Source organism: Protopterus annectens, chromosome 1.part0 (assembly GCF_019279795.1).
Source record: "Protopterus annectens isolate FY-2018-M chromosome 1.part0, PAN1.0, whole genome shotgun sequence".
NCBI classification, from domain to species: Eukaryota; Metazoa; Chordata; order Ceratodontiformes; family Protopteridae; genus Protopterus; species Protopterus annectens.
This window is the reverse complement of record NC_056725.1, coordinates 1,851,410,714-1,851,437,556: the sequence shown is the minus strand read 5'-3', so window position 1 is coordinate 1,851,437,556 and position 26,843 is coordinate 1,851,410,714. Positions and strand designations below refer to the sequence as shown.

Below are 26,843 nucleotides of genomic sequence, written 5' to 3'. Positions count from 1 at the left end.
CTGTCCAGTTTTTCAAGTTCATTATAAGATGAATAAATGCTGAACTTGGTTTGTAGATAGGTTAGAAAAATACATACATAGCAAATGGGAGAGGGGAGATAACATGGCCAAACCACTGATCCAAAGTTATCCTTTCTGAACAGGAAACGTACAGAATTCTACACACACACACACACACACACACACACACACATGCACATAACATACAAAACAACATTATGCTACCATCTAGATGATATTAGTGTATTTGATGATTTAAAGACCATATAATTATGGGATGCTTTGTTGAAAGAGGCAGGATCTTGGAATCTACAAACCCACTTTTGGTCTCCAGAGGTGAGCAGCCTTTTCACAGAGTTTGCTAGGATAACAATAGATAGAGAAGAAATTGATCTGCTCAGGAGAATCCAGTATGTACAGGAGTCCTAAATTGTTTCCTTTTTGTCATTGAAAGGTACCACTAAATGTACACTAATGTGTATTTTATAGACCATTCTTTCCAAAGACATTGCTTCATTTTTCCTTGTATATATTTTATGGATCATTCTGTCCAAACACATGGCCTAATTTTTGCTTGTGTGTGTACCATTTGCATTAGAAATTACTACTACTACTACTACTACAGCAAAAGCAAGAACAAAGGTAAACCTTGAATGCAAGTCCTGGAATTCATGGGTTAGAATAGAGGAATAAGGAATGGTTAGTGGCCATGACTTAGTAGCTAACATCTATCACAGAGTCAGAATGTATGGAAATGTATTTACATAAGAATCTGTGAAGAGTAGAGAGCTGAAACTGTGAGGTAAAAAGCAAGCCTACAGAATGTTGTAAGATAAGCAAGGAAGCAAATGGATTATAGTTTAATAAAGTGCTAGAGCTAAGTAAGGAGTAAGAAAGATCTGTGTGAAAAATATGAGAAGTAGAATGAGAGTACGGCTCAACAATGTGAAAAATATCCAAAGTAAAATGCTAAGAAAAGAGGGGGGGGGGGGGGGCAGTCAAAATGCTATTTTAAATTAGTACTTAACAATTCTCGAGTTAAAGATGGAGGGCTGTTTTCTGAAGACAGCATTAGAAAGGTAAGTAAAGAAAAATCCTTGAATGTCTCTCTGATGCAAGAAAGAATTGTAAAGTCTAACATAGGTTAGAGCCCGAAACCACAAGTATTGTGTTCTGTCCATGTACAGTGAGTGATGCAGGAAAGGCTCCTGCAGTTAGCTTTCTGGATTTATTTAAATTGCTTGACTCCCAGGTGATCTTAACTTTAAGATCATCAACCTCTACACAAAACTGGATATAAGAACTCTCTGAACTGTACAAAATATTCAGCCTGATCTGTACAGCAGATAATTCTCTGGAGGGTGTGCTCATGGAGTAGCTCCATGATTTCATATTACAGTAGTCAGGTACTTGAAGCATTTAAAGCTGGTCCTAGTTGTTTAACAGAGGAGGATACTAGGAGCAAGTGTCTAATCTCAGCATTCAACCTTCAGATGTTAGAACTGGAGGCCCCAGCTAAAATCTGAATGTAACTTAGTCTTAACAAACTGGTCAACAACTGTTTATAATCAATGCTGAGTCCCTCACAAGTAGTCATAATTATAAATAAGAGGATACTCAAAATGAAGTGGAGACTTGTAACAGAGAAGCAGAAAGCTGTAGAGTTGCATTTAAGGCATGGATGGTTAAACATTCTGAAGAGAGAGAATGATTAAGGAGGGGGTCACACAGTGACCAAGGAACAGTGCAAGCACAGAGTCTGCTTACCAGATGCTTATGCTAGGCTTGTAAAGAACTTGGGAAACATTCACAAATGAAGGATTACAAGCTTTTCTTTGAAACTGCAAAGTTTTCTAACTTTTTTATAGTCACAAACGGAAGTGTTAAAATTACCTTTATAGGTTTGTAGTTTTGTAGGCATGTACTAGGCACCAAGTCTACAGACCATTACCAGTCTGGTCAGTACCCCATATTCAAAGCCATTCAAACCCATACCACAAGTTACACAACTACAGAATGTTTAGAGTGGTTCAGTTTTTATTTGGATTAAGATTCTGTCACTGTTCTTTATACAAACTTACATGAAATGAAAGGTATACATTTTTGCACAGTAGCATGCTACATCTTCTGGAGTTTTAATATCTCTGCATTAGAAATACAATTCAGTTTAGTTAAGCTTTTCCATAAGCAGGTAGTACTGATCCATTAGTATGCAAATGCTTACAGAATCATTAAATTCTGTAATCCAGCAAAGTAAAAGTTAAGATACCATTACAAAACATTGTAAAATTATGATAGTGACATTTTAAAAATTAAATTATGTTTTTTGCAAAATACCAAATCCTTCAACGTGTGCATCTGAACAGTAGTACCAGTACCACTGGTATCAGGCAGTTAAGTACACATTCAGAATGTATAAAGCTTTGCAGTGGGAATGAATAATAGTAATTTTGTAAACTTCATTTTAAATATATTGAGCAACAAATTGCTATTTTTGTTTGATAAAAGATACATTTTCCTTTTAATTAGGATTTATGACAATTTATTTGTTCATTATATTTCAAAGTGCAAAGAAAAACATTGAAAAACAGCTATTAAAATTAATGTGGTAATTATGTAAAATAATAAGCACACACAGACAGTGCATCCAAAAAAAATGCTGTTCAACTAAGCAAATTATGTTAGCAAAGGAACAGTATTACAACAGTTATGTTTATTGACAATATACAATATATTAAACAACTTCTCAGAAGAGTGTGACACAGCAGACTGGAGAGAGAGAGAGAGAGAGAGAGAGAGAGACAACAGAGCTTCTGAAAGAGTTTTTGAAATAATTTGAACATTATATGGCTAGCACAAGCAGTAAACATCTTCTTAGAAATCTCACATCTTGCATGTAAAAAGTCCAGAGTTTGTCATCTCAGGTGAAACCCGAACAGTTGAACTACCCAGCTGGTTAATCATTGTCATAGATGCAACCTAAAAATGAAAATAAATAAATAAATAAATAAAAATCTTCACTAACATAACCTATTTACATGAAAATCATCAGTTGATGTAGCTTATTTTCTTGTCATACATTTTCAGTAGGAAACCTCTAATAATAACCTCCCTCTAATATGATTAAACACCTAATGATACATTTTGGTTACTGTCCTTGCACACATTTAATAGCAGTATTTTTTAATGTTAATTATGTATAGTGTTTGTAGAGGTATTTCTCTTTAAAATTGATTAATTTAGATTGGTTAATTAATCTGATTAGAGATTTTTGTACTATATAAGTGTTAGTTTCTGTGTAATGTTTATTCTGAAGAAATTCCACAAGTAAAGTGAACGAAAGTGCTAGTTTTGGATTCCGTGTTTTATTTTTTACATTTCTGCTTTTGTGGGGTTTTTGGGGGTTTGTGTTTGTTACAGTATTTTTTACCCAGTTCTCGCTTTTTTAGTTCCATGCATGTGATGAAGCTGTAAATGTTCGATATGTTTTTTAGAGTAGAGACATTTGCAGCCATCTTGGGTCATTTAGTGTTCCAGCATGTCTCTGTTAGGCCCATGCACAAGTCAAGCATATGATAAAGTCATGCATTACAAATTTATGGTTCGTTAATTTGCATATCAACTTTTTACTTGAATCTATTTAGATTCTGACTTCTGCTGCATCCAACTTTGATTAATATACTGTTCAGGCTAGTTTTTTACCAGTCAAGTTATACACACCAGGTGTCCAGTGGGCTGCAGTAAATATATATTGTGGGAAGTAAACAAAGAAGATAAGATAAAAACAAAGCGGAAAAACACTCTGCTTTTATTTTTCAGGACAACGCTGGGGAGGGGGAGGGGAAACAAGATAGGGGAGAAAGCAAGAAAATTATGTGCAAGTAAAAATTTTATATTCATAAAACTCTGTGAACTGAAAAGATCTTACCTTCTTCACCTGAACAGAAACTACCACTTTTAATGGAAATACTTGTCTATATGATGTGTTCCTTACTAAATATTTCACTGGTACTTGCCCACAGAAAGAGGAATATATGTACTATATGTTATAGGCATGAGTACTGGGATGGCTCCAGGCTAACCAGGGGGATCATTAGGTTGACCTGTTACCATATGTCAGTCCTGTAAAACTACTTTAACTGGACCAATGTGCTCTTGCAAACTGTGATCAGGAAGGTCTCCATTTCATACATTCTTTTTAGGATATTGAATGTCATGTTCAACATGAAGCTTCACACTTTTCCGACTGCATTTTCTGGATTTCTTTGCTGTAAGGAAAATAATTTTAATGGCTAAATCAGAGGAGCTCATCTGCTTCTGTTACATGCTCCCAGTAAGATCATCTCAGATATCATGACCAGTTACCCTAGCCAGTGCCTAGAGCTAAGCAAATCAATCGCTTGTATAATAGGCAACAGTTCTCTGCATGTCCTGAATATTAAAAAAAAAACAGGTACCCTTTTGCTTCTGGCCATATCTAAACTTCAGAGGGGAGGTTCTCAGATACAGTCTAACTAGTCTACATAGGATTTAAATGTTCCTCTGAAGACAGACCTTATATGGCATAGTTGCCAAGAGGTAAGGTGTGTGAACTGCCATCATGTCCTCTCAGACATTCCAGAGAAAAAGTCTTAGGGTCATTAAAAGAATCTCAAGTAAAATCATCCTGGTAAAGAGAAGATCGTGCCCACCTTGAATTAAAAATATTAGCAATACTTATTTTATGCTCCAGGGGGCCCATAAAGTGAGTGGTCTGTGGATTTTTTTTTCAGCTGGACGAATCTAAAGTGTAGTGAAGAGAATTTTAATTCTCTAGTTGGGGAACTGTGAGACTTATCTAAAGTCTAAACATTCTGAAAGCATTAAGTAGAATTGTCAGATCAACCTACTGGTCTTTCAAATAAACTAACAAATTAACAGCAAACAGCAACAGTTTATACTCTTAGGGTCATACAAATCCCACTCACTTTTATATGGGATTCCATAAAAACCTTAGCTAAGTGGTCCAGATAAAGTGTAAACAGAAGGGGTAAAAGAGGTGTCCTTGTCTGGTTCACCTTGATTGAATAATTTGAGTTGATATGCCATTGCATCTCAGTCTGTGCATTTAACATTCTTACACATATTTTGTATTGCTGTAATAAACCTTGGAAAGAAACTAAGCTTATATAAGTTTGCCAAACAGAGCTGACAGCTGAAAATGTTAGTTCAGTAACAATGAAAAGCAAAATGCAAATGTCAAAAATATAGCACATCTTGAAATTTGCTGTAATGCCATTAAAGCATGTTTTTGCCACCACTGCACCCGACGCCCTGTGAGTGTTGCATCACCATACCCTTGCCGCTATATATTTATAAATATATACATATATACACATCTGTCTACATATATATAAACTCCATAACATTTCTACCTCAGATTAAGGGAAGTAGTTTGAAGACTTAGTTATATACATTTAATGTTTGCACATTTCGTCTCACAGTTCTGAGAATCACAACTGCAGCCCTTGAAAGTAACTTTAGTAAGAATGCTGAAACCATAAAGGCACAATTCTCTCAGGTGGATACCTTGCCTGCAATTAGACTGTGAACCACCAGACTTTAAATCTCTTTCTTGGCATTTGGGATTTTTGGATGAGTAATACAATTTACTTTGTTGTTTTTGCTTTTGATATAGTTATGTAGCCACACTGATCCTATTTCACTATGGCAAAAAAGCAACAGAATCACATAAGCCCCCAACAGGGCTGTACCCATTTTGTGTCTATGTCTGAGAGCTGGCAATAACATGTATTTGAAAGAGGCCATGAAGGATCCTTCCTCTTCTTGACAGTGACAGAAATCATGGTATCCTTCCAACAGCTTAGAGATGAAATTCCTGTGAAATACTGCATATTATCTGGACAGGCCTGGTAAAAACAGATCCAAAAAGATTTTGTATAGCAGAGACTGTACAGTTTAACCACACACACTATTCCTTCATTGCAGCTTGGCTATTCTGAAGTGCAGTTGCAAGCCAGAGAAAGTTAAATACCTTGCACCCACCTACTGACTCATGTTTCCTTAGTAAAATCAACTGATCTACTTCTTGGAAGAACACACCACTCCTGGATTCACACCTGCTTGGCAACAATTGGGCAGCAAAACAATTGACTTAAAAGTTAGGTAAACAAATAATTTGAAGTTGTTAAATCTCGCCGTTTATTCTCACTGATGGGTTCGGAGCCGATCCTCGGCTCCGACACGGTCGATAGCAAAGCTCAAGGTTTTCCAGTAGCTCAAGACTAAGCCCCTTATCCCACAATGCACTGCTGGAATTACCTCAGATCTAGTTTGCCGTGGCGAGAGAGATCTCGGTGATCCAGCTAGCTCGGACCATTTGTGAGAAAAAAACAGCAAGTTTTGATAAAAAAAACTTTCTTTTTGTCTTGGATATTTTCATATAGATAGTTGTGTGTTAGTGTTTAAAATTGTAATAATATAATCTATAGTTTCGGATAGTTAGTGCCCTGTTGGCTTAGTTGTTTTGTGTGGGCCTTTTAGCCCTATTTAGAGTTATTAATCTCTTTTCTAATAGTCAGGGTTTTTCTCTGTGGGCCTCTTTAGCCCTGTATTTGTAAAATATAGTTAATTATTATAGATAGTGCCCGGGTTGGGTTTAGTTGCTTTGTGGGTCTTTACAAGGAAAGTAAGGACTTTACTGTATTAGTTTTTTGCAGTATACTGGTTTGTTTTACCTTTACTATGTTGGATGACAAGGAAAAGTCCCATCCTAAATCGGGATTCAAGAAATGCCCAGATTGTGGGCAGAAAATGTCCATTACTGACGGACACATTCAATGTGTCTACTGTCTGGGGGCTAAACACCTCCAAGACACTTGCAGCATTTGCCATTCTTTTTCTTCAAGAGTCCTCTTGGAGAGAAGGAGGAAGCTAATAGACAGGGGATTACTGCAGCATTTCTTTTCTGAGGTGTTGAGTAGCTATGAAGGTACTAGCATGTCTTCCAAATCCACAAAATCTTCAGACCCCAAAGTGGCAAAAAAGGCAAAAACTTCAGAAGGAGGTCATCGGTTCCACAGACCTCAGAACTGAGTGTACCTTTGATTCAGAGCCAGCTCTTAGTATTGGAGCTGGTCTCTGAGGTTCCCTCTTCTCCTCTGTTCCAGTCAGCACCTTCGGTGCATTCATCTAAGTCCTCAGTCAGCCTTTCAGATTTGGACATGGATCAGCTAGTGCAGAAGCTTTTACAGGCACCAGGACTTGCCAAATTGTTGTCGGCCCCGACCAGCTTGTCACTGCTGAAGACCATGGAACAGATTTTGTCTACTCCTCCTCTGAGTTGTACTGGACTCTCAGAGCTGAAGGAAACCAAACCGATGACTGTTGAACCCTTGGAGCCGATACCCACACTGGTGTTATCGGCTCCATCTACTCAGATGTCCTCGGTGCCGACCGAGGACTCTAGGAGCCGACGCTCTCCCATCGGGTTCAGGGAGGATAGTCGGACTGATTTGTTGGTGCCGACTCTTCCTCTCGGGCTTTGGCTCGGATGAGCTCGGCTCCTACCTCGGGCTCGGAGCCCATGGTTTTGGTGCGGGAGGATCGGACGGTACTTTCGGGTCCGTCTACTCCTTCTCGTCAGAGCCATGGTGCCTTCGATGCTATGAGGAGAGTTTTGCCTCCTAAGACAACGTCAGCATCAGTTCGGCCTTCCCTCTCCCCTCAAGCTAATGCGTCTGCTTCTTCGTCTACCAGTCCCCCTAAGTGTAGAGACCCTAAACCTCAAGTACCACCACAGGGCATCCCCTGCTCTTCTGAGACCTCCCCAGATCCCCCCACTAAGGAGGTGCCCGGGAAGAGACTGCAAGAGGAGGCACTTAGACTCCCCACAGGAGTCGTTGACATCTGACATGGACTTGGATGAGTCAGAAGGGTCCCCTTGATCCCCCTCTGAGGATATCTCCTTTGCAGAGATACTAGAGATCCTTAGTCAGAGGGGTGATTGGCAGTCCAAGACCCCTACTGAGGATGAGTCCATGCTCTTGAAGGCTTTTGGGTCTCAACCTTCCACTTCTTGGGTGTCTCCACCTTATGACGAGCTCATGGAACTGATCTCTCATAAGGCGTGGGAGTCACCGGAGGCCATGGAACCTGTTCCTCGCAAGCCAAATAAATTCACGTCTGCCCCAGTGGACAAGCCATTTTTGACAAAGGGAGTGCCTGTTTATGCCATGGTGGTAGCTGTAGCCACCAAAAAGGAAGTGTCCGAGACATCCACAGCTATCCATCCTCCTAACAGAGATTCTAGGGTCATGGATAGGTATGGGAAACGCATGTTTAGTTCAGCAACTTTTTCTCTGTGATCATGGAACTATTTAACTCATTTTATGAGACTACAAAGAGATCTCCTGAAAGAGCTAGGAGATACTCTCCAGGGTATGGTAGCTCTGGGGGTGACCAACAAAGTCAACGCCCAGCTCACTACCCTAAACTCAGTGGTAAACTCGTCCATGCGTCTCATATCCTATGCAGCTGATGGTTCGAGTAGAGCCGCTAGTTCAGGTATTGCTCTTTGAAGACAAGCCTGGATGCACCTCTGTTCCTTTGCGGAACCCTCTGCCATTGGAGTCCGTTTTTCTACCCTTACTCGGCCGTACCCCAAGGGCCCTAGGGGGAGGGAAAATGTGGCTCCAAAAAGCACAGGGAGCCTTTCAGGACACACGTGGAGAAACCCCCGCTAGAGGCGGAGGAGGGGGTTATAACGGAAGACACCACCCCCGCGGCAGAGGGGGTCCGCAGCAACAGGGTGACAGGGGTCAGTTCTCTGGTCAACCCTACCAACACCCCTGAAAGGGGGCCCAGCTGTTCAGCTCTGGAAGCAGTCAGGGTCGCTTGTCTTTGTACCCAGAAGCCTGGCTAAACTTAACATCAGATACATGGGTTCAAAGCATCATTTCCAGAGGATATTTCATACCGTTCTCTACCCCTCCCATTCCTGTAAACAGAATCCCAGATGTTCCACCCAGTCTCAGGGAACAAGCAATCGTAGAAGTCCACAGATTGCTAGAAAAAAGAGTCATCCAACGAGTCCCAGCAGACCAAGTTAGATTCAGAACTTACTCAAGATTCTTTTTGGTACCAAAGAAAACAGGGGACTGGAGACCTATCTTGGACCTCAGCAGACTCAATCAGTTTGTAAAGAAAGAGAAGTTCCGAATGGTCACTCTTCAGTCCATTCCTCCCTTCCTAGGGAAAGGCGATTGGATGTGCTCCATAAATCTCAAGAATGCGTACTATTACATAAAGATGAACAGACGCTCCAGGGATCACCTGCATTTCTGGCTGGGAGCCAATCATTACCAGTTTCAAGCCCTGCCCTTTGGTCTCACTACAGCCCCCAGAGTGTTCACCAAATGCATGGCAGTGGTCACGGCTCACCTGAGACGTCTAGGATTCCAGGTGTTTCCATACCTAGACGATTGGCTCCTCACCACTACAACCAGGCATCAATTGACTCAGGCAACACAATACACTCTGACACTCTGCCATCAATTAGGCATTACAATCAACTTAGAAAAGTCTGCCTTATTGCCAATGCAGCATACCGTTTTTATAGGAGCAGAGTTAGATACCCCAACTACCACTCTACGTCTTCCTATCAAAAGAGTCTCACTTCTCCGCCAACACTTCAGCTCACTGGTGTCAAAGAACAAAGCTACAGCAGCAGAGGTCTTGAAGGTGCTAAGTTTGATGGCAGCAGCAATCCTGGCTATACCAATCGCAAGGATGCATATGCGAATTCTTCAATAGCTCCTCTTTGCTCAGTGGTCTTACCAGAAGCTACCGATACACTACATGATTCTCATCACGGATTCTTGCAAGAGAGACCTTTGGTGGTGGTTGACGTCTCTTCATGTCACAATCAGAAGACCTTTTGTCCCCCCCACCAGTAGCCACTGTGACCACAGACGCTTCCCTGATAGGGTGGGGGCATTTTCAGGGAAAGACTGCCCAAGGCACATGGACAGATCAAGAATCACATCTGCACATCAATGTTATAGAGTTGAGAGCGGTACTTCTGGTGTTGCAGTACTTTCAGGACTCTCTTCCTCTAGGAATTATTGCAATTCAGATGGACAACATGTCAGTAGTCTGGTACTTGAACAAGCACGGCGGAACCAAGTCTTACTCCCTTTGTCAAGAAGCCCTCCGGGTCTGGCAATGGGCTGTATCATCCCAGCGTTTTCTGTTAGCAATGCACATCCCAGGGAAATCCAACGTGATAGCGGACAAGCTAAGCAGGGTGATATTGCTCCCTCACAAGTGGTCTCTCAAACAACAGGTTGCAGAGTTGATTTTCTGTAAATGGGGTCAGCCTTGCTGCAACCTCTTTACCAGCCACATCAATTCAAAATGCAGAAGCTACTTTGCCCTAATACCACCTCCCGGTCATCCCCCAAGAGATGCACTTTTACACGATTGGCCCTCAGGTCTCTTTTATGCATTCCCACCCTTCCCATTGATACCCAGATTTTTACAGAAAGCAAAATTGCTGGGAAGGACTGTTATCCTCATAGCCCCCTACTGGCCTTGACAGATTTGGTTCCCGTTTCTCCACTATCATCTGTTGGAAGATCCATGGATCCTGGACCCAGTTCCAGACCTTCTGACACACCCGTCAGGGGACCTCCATCCTTCACTGCAGTCTCTGAAACTCACTGCTTGACTAATCCACTTCCCCTAATTGCCAGGTTTCATTCAATTTCAGAAGATACAAGACAAATCCTCTTGTCTTCTCACAAGCCATCTACCAGGAAATTATATGGCAATAAATGGAAGAGGTTCTCAATTTGGGCCAACACGCAGAAAATTGAACCTTTCCGAGCCCCGCTATCGTCCATTTTAGAATTCTTGACAAAGATTTTTAAGGAAGGGGCAGCAGCTGCTACAGTTCGAGTCCAGTTAGCTGCCATCTCAAATTTTCACCTTGGGTTTGGTGGCTCAAATGTTATGGGCCATAAATTATCTAAGACTTTTCTTAAAGGTGTTCTTCACATGAGACCTCCTATCAAAATTCCCTATTCTCCCTGGAATTTAAACTTTATGCTGTCTCATATTATTCTTCCCCCTATTTAACCAGCATCTTCTTGTGATCTCAAATATTTATCCTGGAAAACTATTTTTCTAGTGGCCATTAATTCTGCCCGCAGAGTGTCAGAACTTCAAGCACTATCTATCAGACCACCTTACATGATTTTCCATGCTGATAGAGTATCTCTCAGAACAAACTCCTCATTTTTACCTAAAGTCTGTTCTGAATCAAATATCAGTCAGGTCATTGAGCTGCCAGTCTTTTTTGGAATTGGAATACATGCTGCACAAACTTGATGTACACAGACAGCTCAGATTTTATCTTGACAAAACTAAGGATATTAGAAAATCAGATCAACTTTTTGTATCCTTCTCAGAAGCCAGAAAAGGCAATCCAGTGGCTAAAACAACCTTATCTAAATGGCTATCAGATTGTATATCCTTTGTTTATGAGAATGCGAGCATGCCATTGACACACAAACCTAAGGCTCATTCTACCAGAGCCGTTTCTACGTCTTCTGCTTTTCAAGCTAAATTGCCCCTTGACAATATTTGAGCTGCAGCCACTTGGTCTAAGCCTCGTACCTTTATCACACATTATAAAGTAGATAAGGCTTCCAGGGACAGGTCTTCCTTTGGTTCCACGGTACTGAAGAACATGCTTCCATGAGCAACCCAAGATTGAGGGTGCTAGGGACGCTACCCATCAGTGAGAATAAACGGCGAGATTTAACAACTTCACATAAAGAAGTTATGTACTTACCATAACGTTCCATGTGAGTTGTTTATCTCGCCTTTATTCTCACGTCCCTCCCTCCTTCCCCATCCTGGCTGACTTGACTTAGAGGCTAGTACCATCCTGGTTATTCAGTATTTTTTCTTCCCCTTCGGGAAGTGTTTCTTGGTAGAAATAAATAAAATGGTGTGTATACATATATATATATATATATATATATATATATATATATATATATATATATATACATATATACTGTTACTCGCAGCAAACAAGATCTGAGGTAATTCCAGCAGTGCATTGTGGGATAAGGGGCTTGGTCTCGAGCTACTGGCAAACCTTGAGCTTTGCTATCGGCCGTGTCGGAGCCGAGGATCGGCTCCGAACCCATCAGTGAGAATAAAGGCTAGATAAACAACTCACATGGAACGTTATGGTAAGTACATAACTTCTTTTTCTAACAGGAGATCTTGCCTACCCCATTCTAGTGTTTGCTGTCTTTACAAAGTGTTAATGTGCCCATGGCACAAAAAAGCATATATGTCTAGGAAGTATACTGAGGAAGATAACTGTTTAAGGATGATGATTGTCCTTGTTTTTTGAATGAAGTCTTTCAGTGATGAGTCTGTCAGGCTAACCAGTGAACTCTGTGTACTAAGCACTATATCCTTATTATAATGAACCATCTTAAAATTAGTAAATAATTTGGTAGTAATCTGGCAAGCTGTTTCATGATTTATGTAATGACATTAACTTTAACATAAACAATCCTTCACCCATCTAAAACCATGCAATAACAGAGAGCATTCAATTTCATTGTAGTCCACTCACCAAATTGTCTATGTATTTTTGTAGTAGTCTTCCTTAATAATGAGTAGGGTTCTTGGATTATGGCCTTCCTTGCAACTGCCATGCCTTTAGCTTGATTATTAGAATGCCTAGGTTGATTTTATTTCTGCTGTTGTTAATCATGAAGAAGATAAGTGAGTGGGCTGATGGTTGTTTATAGTGCTTGCACCCTCTGAGAAAATATTTTAAAGACTGCCAGGTGCTGAAAATTATACTTCTAGCTTCCTGTTAACAGTTTCCGATCACTGAGCTAAAGAATTTCCTAACTTGGAGTTTTGTCTCCATATTCCTTGGTATTATGTTGTTGGTAAGTCTTTCTGGAACCCACAGAAAATGCAACAGTTATTTTTGTTGGAATGTAGAATATCAGCAGACTTAATAAGTTCATTTTAGAGTGAGTTGTTAGTGGCATTCTGAAACGGGCATCCACTGTCCTCCTTCAGTAGTCAATGTCCCTCTTTATGTTCCCTTTTCTTAAGCATGGACATTTTCAACACTTTTTGACAAACCTGTTACATATTTTTTTATGTCCTGTTCTCTTTATATTCTGTTTGTGCATTTCATTGTCTCTGTTTCACCTGCCAAAAATATACAGTTGTATTTCTGCATTTGTATCTGTTTTGAAAATGACTTGTAGGTGCTGGAATAGTCAGTGAAATATCAGTCAAATGTATTACTTTTTTTTTTTTGAGTTTTCTGCAAAGTTTGTTACTTAGTTTATTTGCTGGATCTCAATAACTTTTTGTATGGCAGCTGGTACTGTCTGCTCAGTCTCCACTGATAACTGTGACAAAGTACACACCAGTAATATGTGACTGCCATAGTTCAGCCACTTTATGCCATGTATTTTACTGATGGGTAAGCCAAACCTTACCACTAACAACCACTTATGGCTCTGGCAGGCAGTGATCTACATCACATACTACCTTCCTCAAACAGTAAGGACCAAGGTCTAATGTTGATCCACACACAGAAATAACCAGTGGGATTTCTGACCATCATAGGATTATAGGAGGTTACTAGGCTGTTGGGCCTGAGGCCCTTATAAGCCTAGCCAAGAGTTTAGCCCATGTTTAGATAAATCAGCACCTGATGCCCCTGTCCAGCAGGGACATGGGTGGAATCCCAGGGGTATATTTTCTGTTTCCCATCCAGTTATCCAGGGGAGTCTCTGGGACACAAATCTGTCTCGCCAACAAGTCTTGTTGATGTTACAGACCAGGTTGACGCCTTACGTGTGGGTTACTTGAGTGGAGCTTGACTTGTTGATATGCAGCAGTCCCTTCAAGGTGGAGTCTGTGATCGTCTTGTATGCCAGACAGAGGTCACATCTGAGGAGTCTGTATGAAACCGAGTAGAGGGATAGGGCTTTTAGTCTATCTGTGTATGGTAGATGTTTGAGGCCCTGTATTCTCCTGGTGAGGAACCTCTGTGGTCTCCCCAGCCGCTGCATGTGTGAGGTACATGCTGAAAGGGGTGTTGTGCTCAATAATGGGCCTTATAAGGAAAGAATAGAGGGATTTTATGACCTCCTTGTCCCTGGATGAGATCCCCTTACTTATGAGGTGGGCCATGTAGAAGGCTTTCCATACAATGGAAGCAACATGGTGGTCAAAAGTCAGGTTGCTAGCAACCTGGGTTCCCAAATCCTTCACAAAGTGATTAAGTGCTTAGGACATTGTTATTAATGTGATAATTTGTGGAGATGTCACTCTCCCCAAAGGGGATGATGATGCATTGTTTGGTATTCAGTCTGAGGCCATGTTTCTGGCACCAGTCATTTGTCTGAGTGAGAGCCTCTTGGAGGATGTCCACATCACTAGGGGAATTGATGACAGCACCCAGCTTGCAGTCATCTGCAAACCTGGTCAGCCATAGCCCACTGATTTTGGCCTGCACCTCAGAAAAGTATATCCCAAGTAACAGAGGCCCCAAGACCGAACCCTGGAGTATGCCACTTGTTACAGGTCTACTGCTTCAGATGGATTCCCCTACTTTTATTACACTGGATCTATCAGTAAGCCAGTTTGCTACCCATCTGGTAGCATATGGATTGATGCCTAGTTGAGAGAGTTTATCTGTTATGCCCGAGTGGGGAATAGTGTCAAAGGCTTTGGCCAGGTCAAGGTAGGCGGTGTGCACTGTCCTTCCCTCGTCCATGGCTTTGGTGACTGTCTCAAAGAAGTCAACCAGATTTAGCAGACATGACCTCCCCTTGATGAAGCCAAACTGTGTAGGATCAAGTGTTTGGAGGTTGCCAATGTCCTTGTTAATGAGGTCCATGATAATCCATCCATGACCTTGCAGATCAGGCTAGTTGGGCTGATGGATCTATAATTTCCCAGATTGGTGGACACTCCACCTTTGTGTAAAGCGATGACAGTAGCTGTCCTCCACTCAGCTGGGATGAAGCCAGTACTCAGGCTTTGGTTGAATAGGGTGCCTAACTGTGCTGCAGATTCCTGCCTGAGTTCACGTAGGATGCAGCCTGGGATGTTATCGAGTCCTATGGAGGCTGTATTTTGTGCCTTTGAGAGAGTAGTGATGACCTGTTCCTTAGTTATAAGGGGAAGGGAGCAGGTACTGGGGATGTCCTGATTTACTGATGGGAGACAGAGGGGTAATGTTTTTGCTGAATCTGTCAGCCACCAAGTTTGCTATATCTACGGTATTTGACCACCAGTTCTGAACAGATCTGCATGCTTCCTTTGAGGTTGCGGACATATGTGAAGACGGCCTTATGGTTGTCTCTAGTAGATGTGGCCAGTTAGGACTCCAAGTTTGCTTTGGAGGATTGGGCACCTGCTCCTTCTTGGTCTTGGACAGCAATTGTTTCCTTTTGTTATAGAGTTTATTTATTGCAGATGTCCACCAGACAGGTTTATTTTTGCATGCAGAGGATGATTTAGCCCTGTAGGGTATTCCTGATTTCATGTATCTATATAAATGCTCATATAGTGCTTTGGTGTAGTTTTGGATATCTGTGCCAGTTTCTACAGAGGGGGAGGGGAGGTGAAGCTGTTTATACCATCTCTCAGGAGGCTGGAGCCTTCCTGTGTCCTGACAGAGTGCTCTTCAAACTATCTGAAGATATACAGAGCTGAGTATATTTTTCTGGCACTTCAGAGTTGTGTACTGGTAATTGTTGTTTGACTAATTTTATATAATTGCTGGCTAATTTCAGAGTTGTGCACTGTTATTTTTGCTTCACTGTATAGTTTTTCAGATCTCTGCTGAAAGTGTTTCCCCCCTCCCCCTATTTCTCTGTGTCTTAAGTTGGCATAACTGGTTTTACATCCTGTGTGTTATCTGACTATCTCAAGGATTACTTGCATAAAATTAGACCCTCTTAGTAAAAGTCTGCATATCATTGTTAGAGCCTTCCTGTGTCCTGACAGAGTGCTTTTCTAACTATCTGGAGATATACAGAGCTGAGTATATTTTTTGGCACTTCAGAGTTGTGTACCGGTAATTGTTGTTTGACTAATTTTATATCATTGCTGGCTGATTTCAGAGTTATGCAGTGTTATTTTTGCTTAACTGTATAGTTTTTCAGATCTCTGCTGAAGGTGTTGGTTTTCCCATATCCACCCTCCCTATTCCTGTGTTGTTGTTTAAATTTGGAGGCTTTTGCAGTTGCCCACCCCCACTGTGGATTTGATCTGGGACACTCCTCCCAGTCCCATCTCTTTACCTCATTCTACCTAATAGACTCCTTCTGCACTTGTTTTTAGTCATTTTTAATTTAATTGCATTTTTTAAACTGTTTGGTCTAACATTGCTACATACTCAAGTGTGCTAGCTTGCACTGCATTTGAATTGTTTTTACTGCTGTTTTAGCTACTTTTATATATATATATACATATATATATATATATATATATATACATATATATATATATATATATATATATATATCTTTCCTGTAACTAGTGTAATCCAAATTCAGATTTGCTGTATCCAGGACTGTATGTAAGCTTCTGAGCCCCCCCAAGCTTTCTGTGTTGGAGGGAAGCCTTCTAGCTTATCAGTGGGAGTGGTAAGCACTAGGTAACCTATCTACCACATAAAGAGTGTTTCTGGTCCAGAAATTGTAGTTATTGGCCGTTTGGGCAGTTTTTCCATCTCTCTCAACTTTCTGATTTAAAAGCCCGCATTTGCACTTGTTTCCCCCCTTTCCTGTAACTAGTTCAGTCCAGATACAGATTCTTAGTTTTAGCACTTGAATTTGCTTATTCGTGATCAGCACTTGTTCAGAACTTGTAAGCACTAAATAACCTACTAATTACTACAGCACTCAACCTTCCTCATTACCTAGAGGAAAACAGTTTTGGTACTCACTTTCCTCACTTATCTAGAGGAAAATAGTTTTTTATTCAGGCATGTCCAAGAGTCAGCTCCCAGTGTTCTCTCCTGTTTATCTGATGAATCTGGGCATCTTGGGGCAATGTAGAAATTGCCTCATGTACACAGAAAACCCTCACCTCCTACCACCCAACACTACAACCTGTGAAAGATGCACTTATCTAGCCAAACTGGAGGTAAAGCTCTCTCCAATCAAGACTGAACTTGACAGTCAAGAGGAGAAGGTAAACACTTGCACCACACGACACTCATCACATAGTCTCACTAAATCTACACCACCAAAATCCACACATAAAAATGCAAAAACATTTGAGGAGGCTCTCAATAATAATCTGCTCAAGCAACAGAGACCTCCAAAGCAGAAATGCAAGCAACCTCCACCCCCCAACACAAACCAAATGACACATAGCCCGCAGACTCAGTGTGCCACTCAACCACAGCCAGTTAGGCAAAACAACGTACCCAACACACTAGTCATAGGTGACTCTATAGTCAGGCACACTGATGTCCCACTCACCAGGCTAAACAAGGAGAAGGTTACTGTCAGCTGCCTGTCGGTTGCCGGGATCTGCCACATAACCCACGCACTCAGGGTCACTCCACAACAAGTACAAATATGACTCTGTCATTATCCATGTTGGTGTGGATGACCTGAGATGTACCTCCCTGGACTACATGAAAAGAGACATGGAAGAGCTCTTCGATCTTGTAGCCCAGGCAGGTATGACCCTAGCCCTGAGTAGCATTCTGCCATCACTCAGAATGATGCCGCAGTACAAGGACAAAATGATTGACTTCAACAATTGGCTAAGCTTCTGGTGCCATTCTAAAGTGATCCAGTATCTGTCTGCCTGGGATGACATGGTCGACAGACCACGATGCTTTGCCAGAGATGGCCTGCACCTGTCACCCCTGGGATTCCTGATATTGGCTAAGATTCTTGCCGCCCCTATAGTGCCTTTTTTAGACATGGTTCAAATGACAAATACACCACCGTAACAGGAACAGGCAAGCAAAAACTGAGGGCGATGCTACTCAATGCTAGAAGTCTAAATCTCAAAATGCACTCACTCGTAGCACTCCTTAAAATGGAGAACATTGATATCTGTGCAGTGACTGAGACCTGTTTCAAGGCTCCAGAGAGCACCCCTGCACTACCAGGCTATAACTCATACCACACTTTTCGGCCATGTAACCTGGACCGGAACACCAAAAGCGGAGGTGTGTCCATATTCATTAAGGGTATCCACACCTCCAGGCTAGTTGCTCAGCATAATGCAGCCGAGGTTATCCAAGTGCAACTAACTCTGGGCAAAACTGCAATCCAAATTGTAGCTTGCTACAGATCCCCCACCATGCCCCAGATTCCCACTCCTCTTTTTTTGATGTACTGGAAAATATTAGGGTTCATCCAAACACCCTAATAATGGGCGATTTCAACTACCCCACCTTTAATTGGGAAAACTACTCATGTACCAACTCCTTCGCTCAACGCTTTCTGGAATTCATAAACTCCAATGCCCTGGATCAACTTATCCACACCCCCACCAGGGGCAACAATATCCTAGATCTAGTCATTACCAACATGAGTGACTGATGTTCCACACCTGAAGCCAACGCCTCATTGGTCCGATCCGACCATAAGCTAATTACCCTAGATATCCACATCCTGACCCCCCCCCCCCATTAAGGAAACCATGGTAAAAAATTTCTCCAAAGCCAACTTCATGCTTCTTAAGACAGAAGTGGTGAACTTCATGACACCCATGCAGATGGACAATACAGTTACAACTACTGAATCCTACACAATTGCACTTACATGAGTGCATGGATTGTGCTACCCCAAACAGAACCAAGATGCTATCCTCCAAAAAAGGAAGCAAATTTGGTGTTCCCGTGCCATAAACAAACTGTGCAACAGAAGGAAGAAACTGTCGCAAAAGAGAGTAAAATCCCATCAATGGAGGAGCTCCCTGGTCAGCCTCATTAAGAAGCTGAGATCCATGATAAAATCCTCCAAAGCTAGTTACGAAAACAAAATTGCCACTGATTCTAAAGACAACCACAAAGCATTCTATAGCTATGTCAAGAATCTCAATGGCAACACTCAGATCTGCTCTGAGTTACAGCACAATGTCACTAAATATACAGACCCAACTGATATTGCCAACATCCTGGCAGATAGGTTCAGTGCTAACTTTACCCCCCTCTCACCCACTAAAGACCTCATCTCTATACCGGAAGAATGCAAAGTTCCTGTAATCATGGCTGCACAGGTAAAAACCACACTCTCCAAAGCCAAGAACACAGCATCCATGGGACCAGACAACATCCCACGCTGCATTCTACATGAACTACAGAACGAATTGGCACCCCCCTAAGTACCATGTTCGATCATAACCTCACCTCAGGCTTTGTGCCTGCTGAATGGCGCACAGTGAAGGTTATCCCACTCCACAAGGGCGGAACCACCACAGACCCTGGGAACTACTGCCCCATTAGCCTGACGAGCCTGGTCTGCAAGGCCATGGAATGTATCATCATGGAACTTATAAACAAAGACATTGGTAATCTCCAAACTCTGGACCCCACCCAGTTCGGGTTTGTAAAAGGCAGATCATGTCTCCTAAATCTGATAGACTTCTTTGAAGCAGTCACCAAAGCCGTAGACAAGGGTAAGGTGGTTCATACAGCCTATCTAGATCTTGCCAAGGCTTTTGACACCATTCCTCACTCTGGAATTATAGATAAACTCACTAAACTAGGTATAAAACCCTATGTCACAAGATGGGTTGCCAACTGGCTCACTGACAGAACCCACACTGTGAAAGTAGCAGACTCCAAATCCGACTTCAGACCAGTGACAAGTGGAGTACCACAGGGTTCAGTCCTAGGTCATCTCCTGTTTAGTATCTATTTCTCTGAAGTACAGGCTAACACAGAAGGTCTTTGGCTAATGAAGTTTGCAATTGACTGCAAACTAGGAGCCATAATCGAAACTCCTAACGGTGTGGACATCCTACAAAAGGGCCTCACTGAGACAAATGCCTGGTGTCAAAGGCATGGCCTCAACCTCAATGCCAAAAAGTGCATTGTCATCCCCTTTGGTAAAAACAATGTACCCATGAACTACAACATAGGTGGTAGTATACTTAACACCGAACGTGTGATAAGAGACCTTGGGACGCAGGTGGGCAGTAGTCTCTCCTTTGATAATCACATCACCATAGTAGTTAGGAAATCCTTCTATGTGGCACACCTCATCACAAAAGGTTTCTCAGCCAGAAAAAAGGAGGTCGTTGTTCCCCTCTTCTCATCACTCATTAGACCCATTATAGAGTGCAGTGCCCCTTTTGGTATGTACCTCACAAGACATCTACAACAACTGGAAAGGCCACAGAAATACCTCATGAAGAGGATTACTGGCCTCACACAGATGCCCTACGCAGACAGTCTCAGAAAACTCCAGCTTTACTCCATCGCATATCGCCTACTCAGAGGTGATCTCTGCCTAACATACAAAGCTATGTCAAACTCAGAGCTGTTGGACATGCTCCACTTAAAGAAATCCCAATCCCTCCGAGCTACATGCTCTAGGGACTTAAACCTTGTCACCACAATAAACAGAACATGCTGGAGGGATAGATTCCTGTCCCAGAGACTTCCCATACTCTGGAATAAACTACCTATCTATATCAAACAAAGCTCTTCATTAGCACTCTTCAAGAAAAATCTTGATGATTGGATGGAAAAGAGGAAATTCAGCCTGGGGATCACCTCTGTGGCTCTGCTCGACAGTGGCACAGGAAAAAAATTTTTTGGGGTGGCAAAAGCCAGGGTACCTTTTTGGCTGGGCTTGTATAGGCCCCAGGGCCAATAGGCTAGTACCTACCTATGAACCTATGAACCTGTAATCAGCTTTGGAGAGGTTTTTATGTCTAATCCTAGCTAGAGAGGGGTTGGGAGAAATGGTGACTTCGAAAGTGACCGCTTTGTGGTCGGATCTTACCAAGAAGGATGATACTATAGGGATGCTGCAGTGGTTACTCATGTTGGTTAATACCAAGTCCAAGATATTGTCACCCCTTGTGGGGGGTATTGACTAGCTGTTCCAAGGCATTTGCATTGACAAAATCAAGGAATCTGGGCATTTGTGTTCTGGCATGAGTAGTTCTTCCAGTCTATATTTGGGAAGTTAAAGTCACCCAGTATCATGGTAAAGGGTTGAATCTTGATGAATAGGCGGATTGGGCATCTTAAGTCAGATTTGAGTGCCAGGTGGTTAACTGCACCTAGAGTGTCTTCTGTGCATCATACTGTTTAACCAGCCTGGAGGTGTGTATGTCTTTAATGTAAATTGAAACTCCACCTCCTTTGGCTTTATTGCTCACAGTTTTGGGTTTGAATGTATGATAGGATGAGTAACCAGGTAAGGCTGGGGTGCTCTCTAAAGCTTTGAAACAGGTTTCTGTGACTGCACAGATGTCAGCATTTTCTAGGGTTAGGAATGTTTGCAATGAGTACAGTTTCATGTTTAGACTCCTAGCGTTTACTTTTCTTGGTTGCAAATAAAGCAGATGTTCACGGACTTTTCTTCTTATAACCAAGCAACCTGGGTCTTAAACATTAAAATGATCAAGTATTCCTTAGTAATTCATTTAAATGTAGACCTAGACAAAAGTATAGGCTCATGCAAATTAACAAGTGCTATCACAATATATTAAATAACTTAATAACCTGTTACGGTTATTGTTATGTTTTTTTTGTGAGGAACAGTAATTTTTTGTACCATTTAAATATTCCAGTACATAATTTAATGCATTAGGAATTTTAATAAATGTTTTCAGAAGCATTTTTGGCCCATGCAGCTGACAATCAGTAGGCCCAGTGCTTGTCCTTATTCACTAGGTGTTTTGAACCCAGCTAGCCTACCCAGATTAACCCTGACCCACCCTCTGGATCACTGAAGAGATTGTGGCATCCTGTTGTGGTGCCTTTCTGCTGCCAATGTTATGTCTTCTTCCTAATGACCCACTTCTTCATGCATCCCTCCCATCACAGGGAATGGCATGCAGTGAGCTATGCTGGCATATCATCAATGCCTCTGTGAGATATACAGCCACAGCCCTTACCTCCCTGAGGACAATGCCTCAGTATGTTCTGGCCCTTATCAGGGGTCAGCTCTGAGGGTGCATCCAAGCGCAAATGACCTCCACCGAAATGGACATGTTCATCCTCCTTGCTTGTGCCATTAATCACCTGATGTTGAATAGGCAGATACGCCCCCTGATGGACCCATGATAATGCTTGTTCCTGGTTCCACACCCTTCAGGAGTTTTGATGTTCAAGTTTTAATAATGTTTTCATCCCCAGTTTTTCCAGCTCTTGGTGTGATTGCATCTGTATATTGTTCCCCCAATGTAATAGCACTCAATGTTTCAGTAGTAAACCATGTATTTTTCTTTTTGTATATATGTGTACATATATATATATATATATATATATATATATATATATATATATATATATATATATATATATATATATATATATATATATATATATATATATATATACACACACACACACACACACACATACACATACACACACATATATATATCCATGTGTGTGTGTCAACAGGGCTATTCTACACTTCTTTTTGGGGTCTGTGAAAATACAAGTATAGATTTAAGATTTTAGTATATGCTGTAATGGAATGTCCAGGTTTCTCTGTATCATTAAAAAAATTCATAGCTCTAACAGATCTTTGCCCATAGTCTGCCAAACAGGACACGAGATGTGTATTCTTAAGCTTGCGGAAATGTTTTTTTTTTCTTTTCTTAGTTTGCAAACATGCAAGCCTACTGCAAGTTTTTTATTTCTTTAGATTAATTTCAGAACCAAATAGCAGTTTATGGACTGCCCCATCTACAAATATCCCATTCTTGTTTGTGGAATGAACCTTGAATACTTCTAAAAATGAGACTTCAGTTGCCCTCAGGAAGATTTTTAACCTGTAATTGATCTCTTGGTCTTGCATGGGACTGTAATCCACAATCTTGCTGCTGCTGGCTTCTAGCTCATACTCTTCAGGTAGTAAAAGCATGATGATCAAGGATGAACAGCTTCCCTGAAAACTGAAGGTTTGTTTCACAGAGAAGTACTAAACAATATAAAGACCAAGAACTCTTTTGGAAGTTATATCAAACAATAAGAGAGCACATTCATTTTGAACAAATGTCTCTGACTTCTTCTTAACTTTCCATTCTTAGTACGACATCAAAAAAGTCTAGACTACTAACATTGCTCAACAGTTTCTTCTGGCTGCTTCTCTGTGGAACATTATTTTGACTCATTCTGTTCCCTTTTTCAAAGAATATAGCAGTCTTGCTGTCATTTTAGAAGTATTTTTGTTTAGACCGTTTTTCATTCAGTCTATCTTTAACTTCAATTCTTCTATTTTTAACTTCAAGTTGAAGCAAGGAGGAAAGGTTGGGTATTATACATTTTATAATCTACTATCTATTAATAGTTGAGCTGGTGAAAGAGTTACATTTTGCAAGGTACTATTCCTATATTCCAGCAAAATTAAGTGTACATCTGTGTAACAAGAACTGTTAATGATGTATACTTGCTTCCTTAAGATTTTTCACAGTTTGAACTAGCTTCTGAATTTTACCATGTGACTATGACTGAGCAGTTACTACAGGTACCACATTAGAAAATTTCTACCAAAACTCCCAATTTTCATGCAAAACATAGGTCTGCTCTTTGTGGGTGCAAACTGTGAATCCTGAATTCATATTATCACATCAGGAATCTTGTGCCTTAAATAGATATCCTTAAAGGATAGTAATCACATATGTTAACATCATGACCCCCCAGGGTACCTCAAATAATAACCAGCACAGATAAATTACATGCATTTATGAAACATTCCTGCCTTACTTCATTGTCTTCATAGACTGAACAAAGGTTAATTTATTTTTTAATTAATTACTTAGTTTGTTGTTATGATATGCATTGTACACCGAGCAGTCTCAGATTTCTTGCATAGCTTGCAGAGAAATTTTTGGCCAATCTTTTTTTCACAGTTACTAAATCTGATTCATATATTCTTGCCAACATTTCTTACTGCAGTGATTAGGATCTATTATTGTATATGTTTTAAACCTTGCATGTAGCTTGTTTCTTCTTTTAAAATAATGTATAATCTGTACTTTTTCTTTTATATCAGATTTTGTTCTGACAAACCTTTCATGGCTACATCTCAAAGCATTTTCATGTTATGATTATTCTTTGTACATTGCTGTAACTCCTTTTGCTTCTTTCAGTCACAGACAGCTGTGACACTATACAGTTTGCTTCCAATTCCTCACCAAGCAAATCTTATCACTCAGCATATTTCCTACATAAATCCCTTTTCATGGCATATACTTCTCAATTAGGTCACAGTTGCTTTGTCTCAGTAATAGTCTCTGCAATCTTGGAGGTGCCATTTACAACAGAGGTTTAAATATACTCTGTAAGATTCCATGACCTGTTTAAACCTGCACTATTTTCTCATAGACATATTCATAGAACTTTTCACTGATGTATTCTTTTAGAAGCATGATTTTTCTATCTGAGCACACATTTTGCTAGATTTTACAAAGACTGTAGATGCATAAGTAACTAGTTTATCTTCCTTCTTTCAGAATCACTGCAGCAGTACAGATCTGGCTGGCATTTGCTAGTTATGTTACTGACTTGTTTGCATCAGAATATTTTAATGTGCTTCATTTGCACAATATTTAAGCATTTCAAAACTCTTTACTTAGTCTATATTCCAGTTCCACACATATCATGTTCTAATAATTTTCTTAATTGAAGTCTTACATATAAAATATTCAGAATAATCTTCAAAAATACTACATCATTCCAAGAAATCTTATGAAAGTTTGTCTTCAGGAGGAGGTTTTTGTACTAATGCACTTACTTTTTCAGGGTGTGATTTCAGGGTTTCGAATATTAAGACATGACTCATATATCTCAGTTCTTTTACTCAAATGTTAACTTTTATTCAAATTTAAGTTGTTGTGCCTTAGTACTTTCAATAATTCAGTCTGACATCATGCTCTGCCTTGTCTACCAGTCATTAGCTTGACATAAGCTCTATTAAGAATACCATCAAATGACTATGTGATCTGTTTAACTGTTCTCTAAAACACATCTGCTGCTGATGAAACACCAGAACAGAAATTTCAAAACTCTCTTTGTTCCTCATCAAGCTTTATTTGTCAAATTTTCTGTTTTTTTTAATCAAGGAAGGAAAATACTTAGTTTTTGACAAGTACGACACAACTTCATTGGTTGTACAAATAGGATATTGCTGTCTTTCTTTAAAATGAAAAAGATTGTGTATACCTGTATAAGTAGGAATTTTATATGACCTAAAAGTAAGCATATCATTGAGTCATTTCCTAAGATGTAAAGCACAAAAACAGCAGAAGGTAACCACAAATGGTAACTAATAAAAGAAAAAGCGGTTCAGGCACACCAGAAAACAACTCACAGTTAATTTATTGCAGTAAAATTCCACACAAGCGCTTTCGCCCTGACACAATACAGGGCTTTATCAAGTGAATAAAAACACATACAATTACAGCCATTTAAATATCCTGTTTCTCAAAAAAGGCACCAAATTGTCTTAAAGTTATATGAACTCAATCACTACATACTTGGAAATGTAAAAAGTAATTCACATTTTTTCTATGTAAAAATAGTACAATTTCTTAAAAAAACATAACACATTAATGAAATATTGATGTAAGTGTACAAAATATACCAATATTAAATTTTTCTAGCCTTCTTTATTAAATATGGCTTAATAGAAATATGGTCATTCAGACTTGGGGGGTTAGTTGCATTAAGCTTCACCTGCCAGTAGGTTTCCCTACACCTGAGCCAATTCTCCCAGTCACCCCCCTAGGGTCCACACAGACCTGTTCCAAAATTCCAAAAAGAAATCCAGTATGACTAGGCTGTGCAGAGAGTTGACTATAAAGGGCATTATTCAGACTCTTCCTCCTAATGTTATAAATGTGTTCATAAATACGCTTTACCAGTGCTCTTTCAGATTTCCCCACATAAAAACTAGGGCAATCTTTACATAAAGCCAAGTAAACTATACCCTTAGTCATACAGTTGCCCCTCCTAAAATGTATAACATTCTTCACATTATTGTCCAACATTATTTGTTCCTTACCAATAATGTATTTACAGTACCCACATGATCTTCCACATTTTGTAGTTCCAAAATCACCCTGATGTTTTATCTCATTCCTGTTTCTCTCAAAAACTTTTTTTTAAATTGGTACCCATCTTAAAAAACAAATTTAGGGCTCTCACTTATTTTTTGCACAATGTCTTGATTAAATTTTAACATTTTCCAATTATTCTTAATCAAGCCCTTAATTTCCTGTGTAGCATGGCTATATTGAATCACCAATGCTCTTGTGAAATGTTGCTCATTGTGGTGTGCCTGAACCACTTTTTCTTTTATCATGTCTTAAGATTAATATGTTCCTTAATCACTCCAATTTTCTCCGCATGATACAGCTCATTTAGTCTACTTCTCATATCTATGAGAACTTTCCCTGGAGCATGCCCAGCTGGTAACACAGCAGGATCTATGTGAATATGATAAGTTTAAACAGCCAAAGTCAGTAAAAATAATTTTTATTTCCTTTAAGTAATTCATTAGACAGGAAATTTCTGATCAGTACTATAACTGAGCATTTACATTGTACTTTAT

The 26,843-nt window shown here is 40.3% G+C and overlaps 1 protein-coding gene across 1 annotated transcript in view; it reads right to left on the bottom strand.

Annotated features, from left to right (window-relative positions):
• Positions 1-2,019: 2,019 nt before the first annotated feature.
• The window catches only part of FYB1 (FYN binding protein 1), a 2,052,110-nt gene continuing 2,027,286 nt past the window's right edge, over positions 2,020-26,843 (bottom strand). Inside the window, exon 21 of the mRNA XM_044069852.1 lies at positions 2,020-2,979. Coding sequence (XP_043925787.1) covers positions 2,957-2,979 — 23 coding nt within the window. The 3' untranslated portion in view covers positions 2,020-2,956. The remainder of the gene's footprint in view (positions 2,980-26,843) is intronic.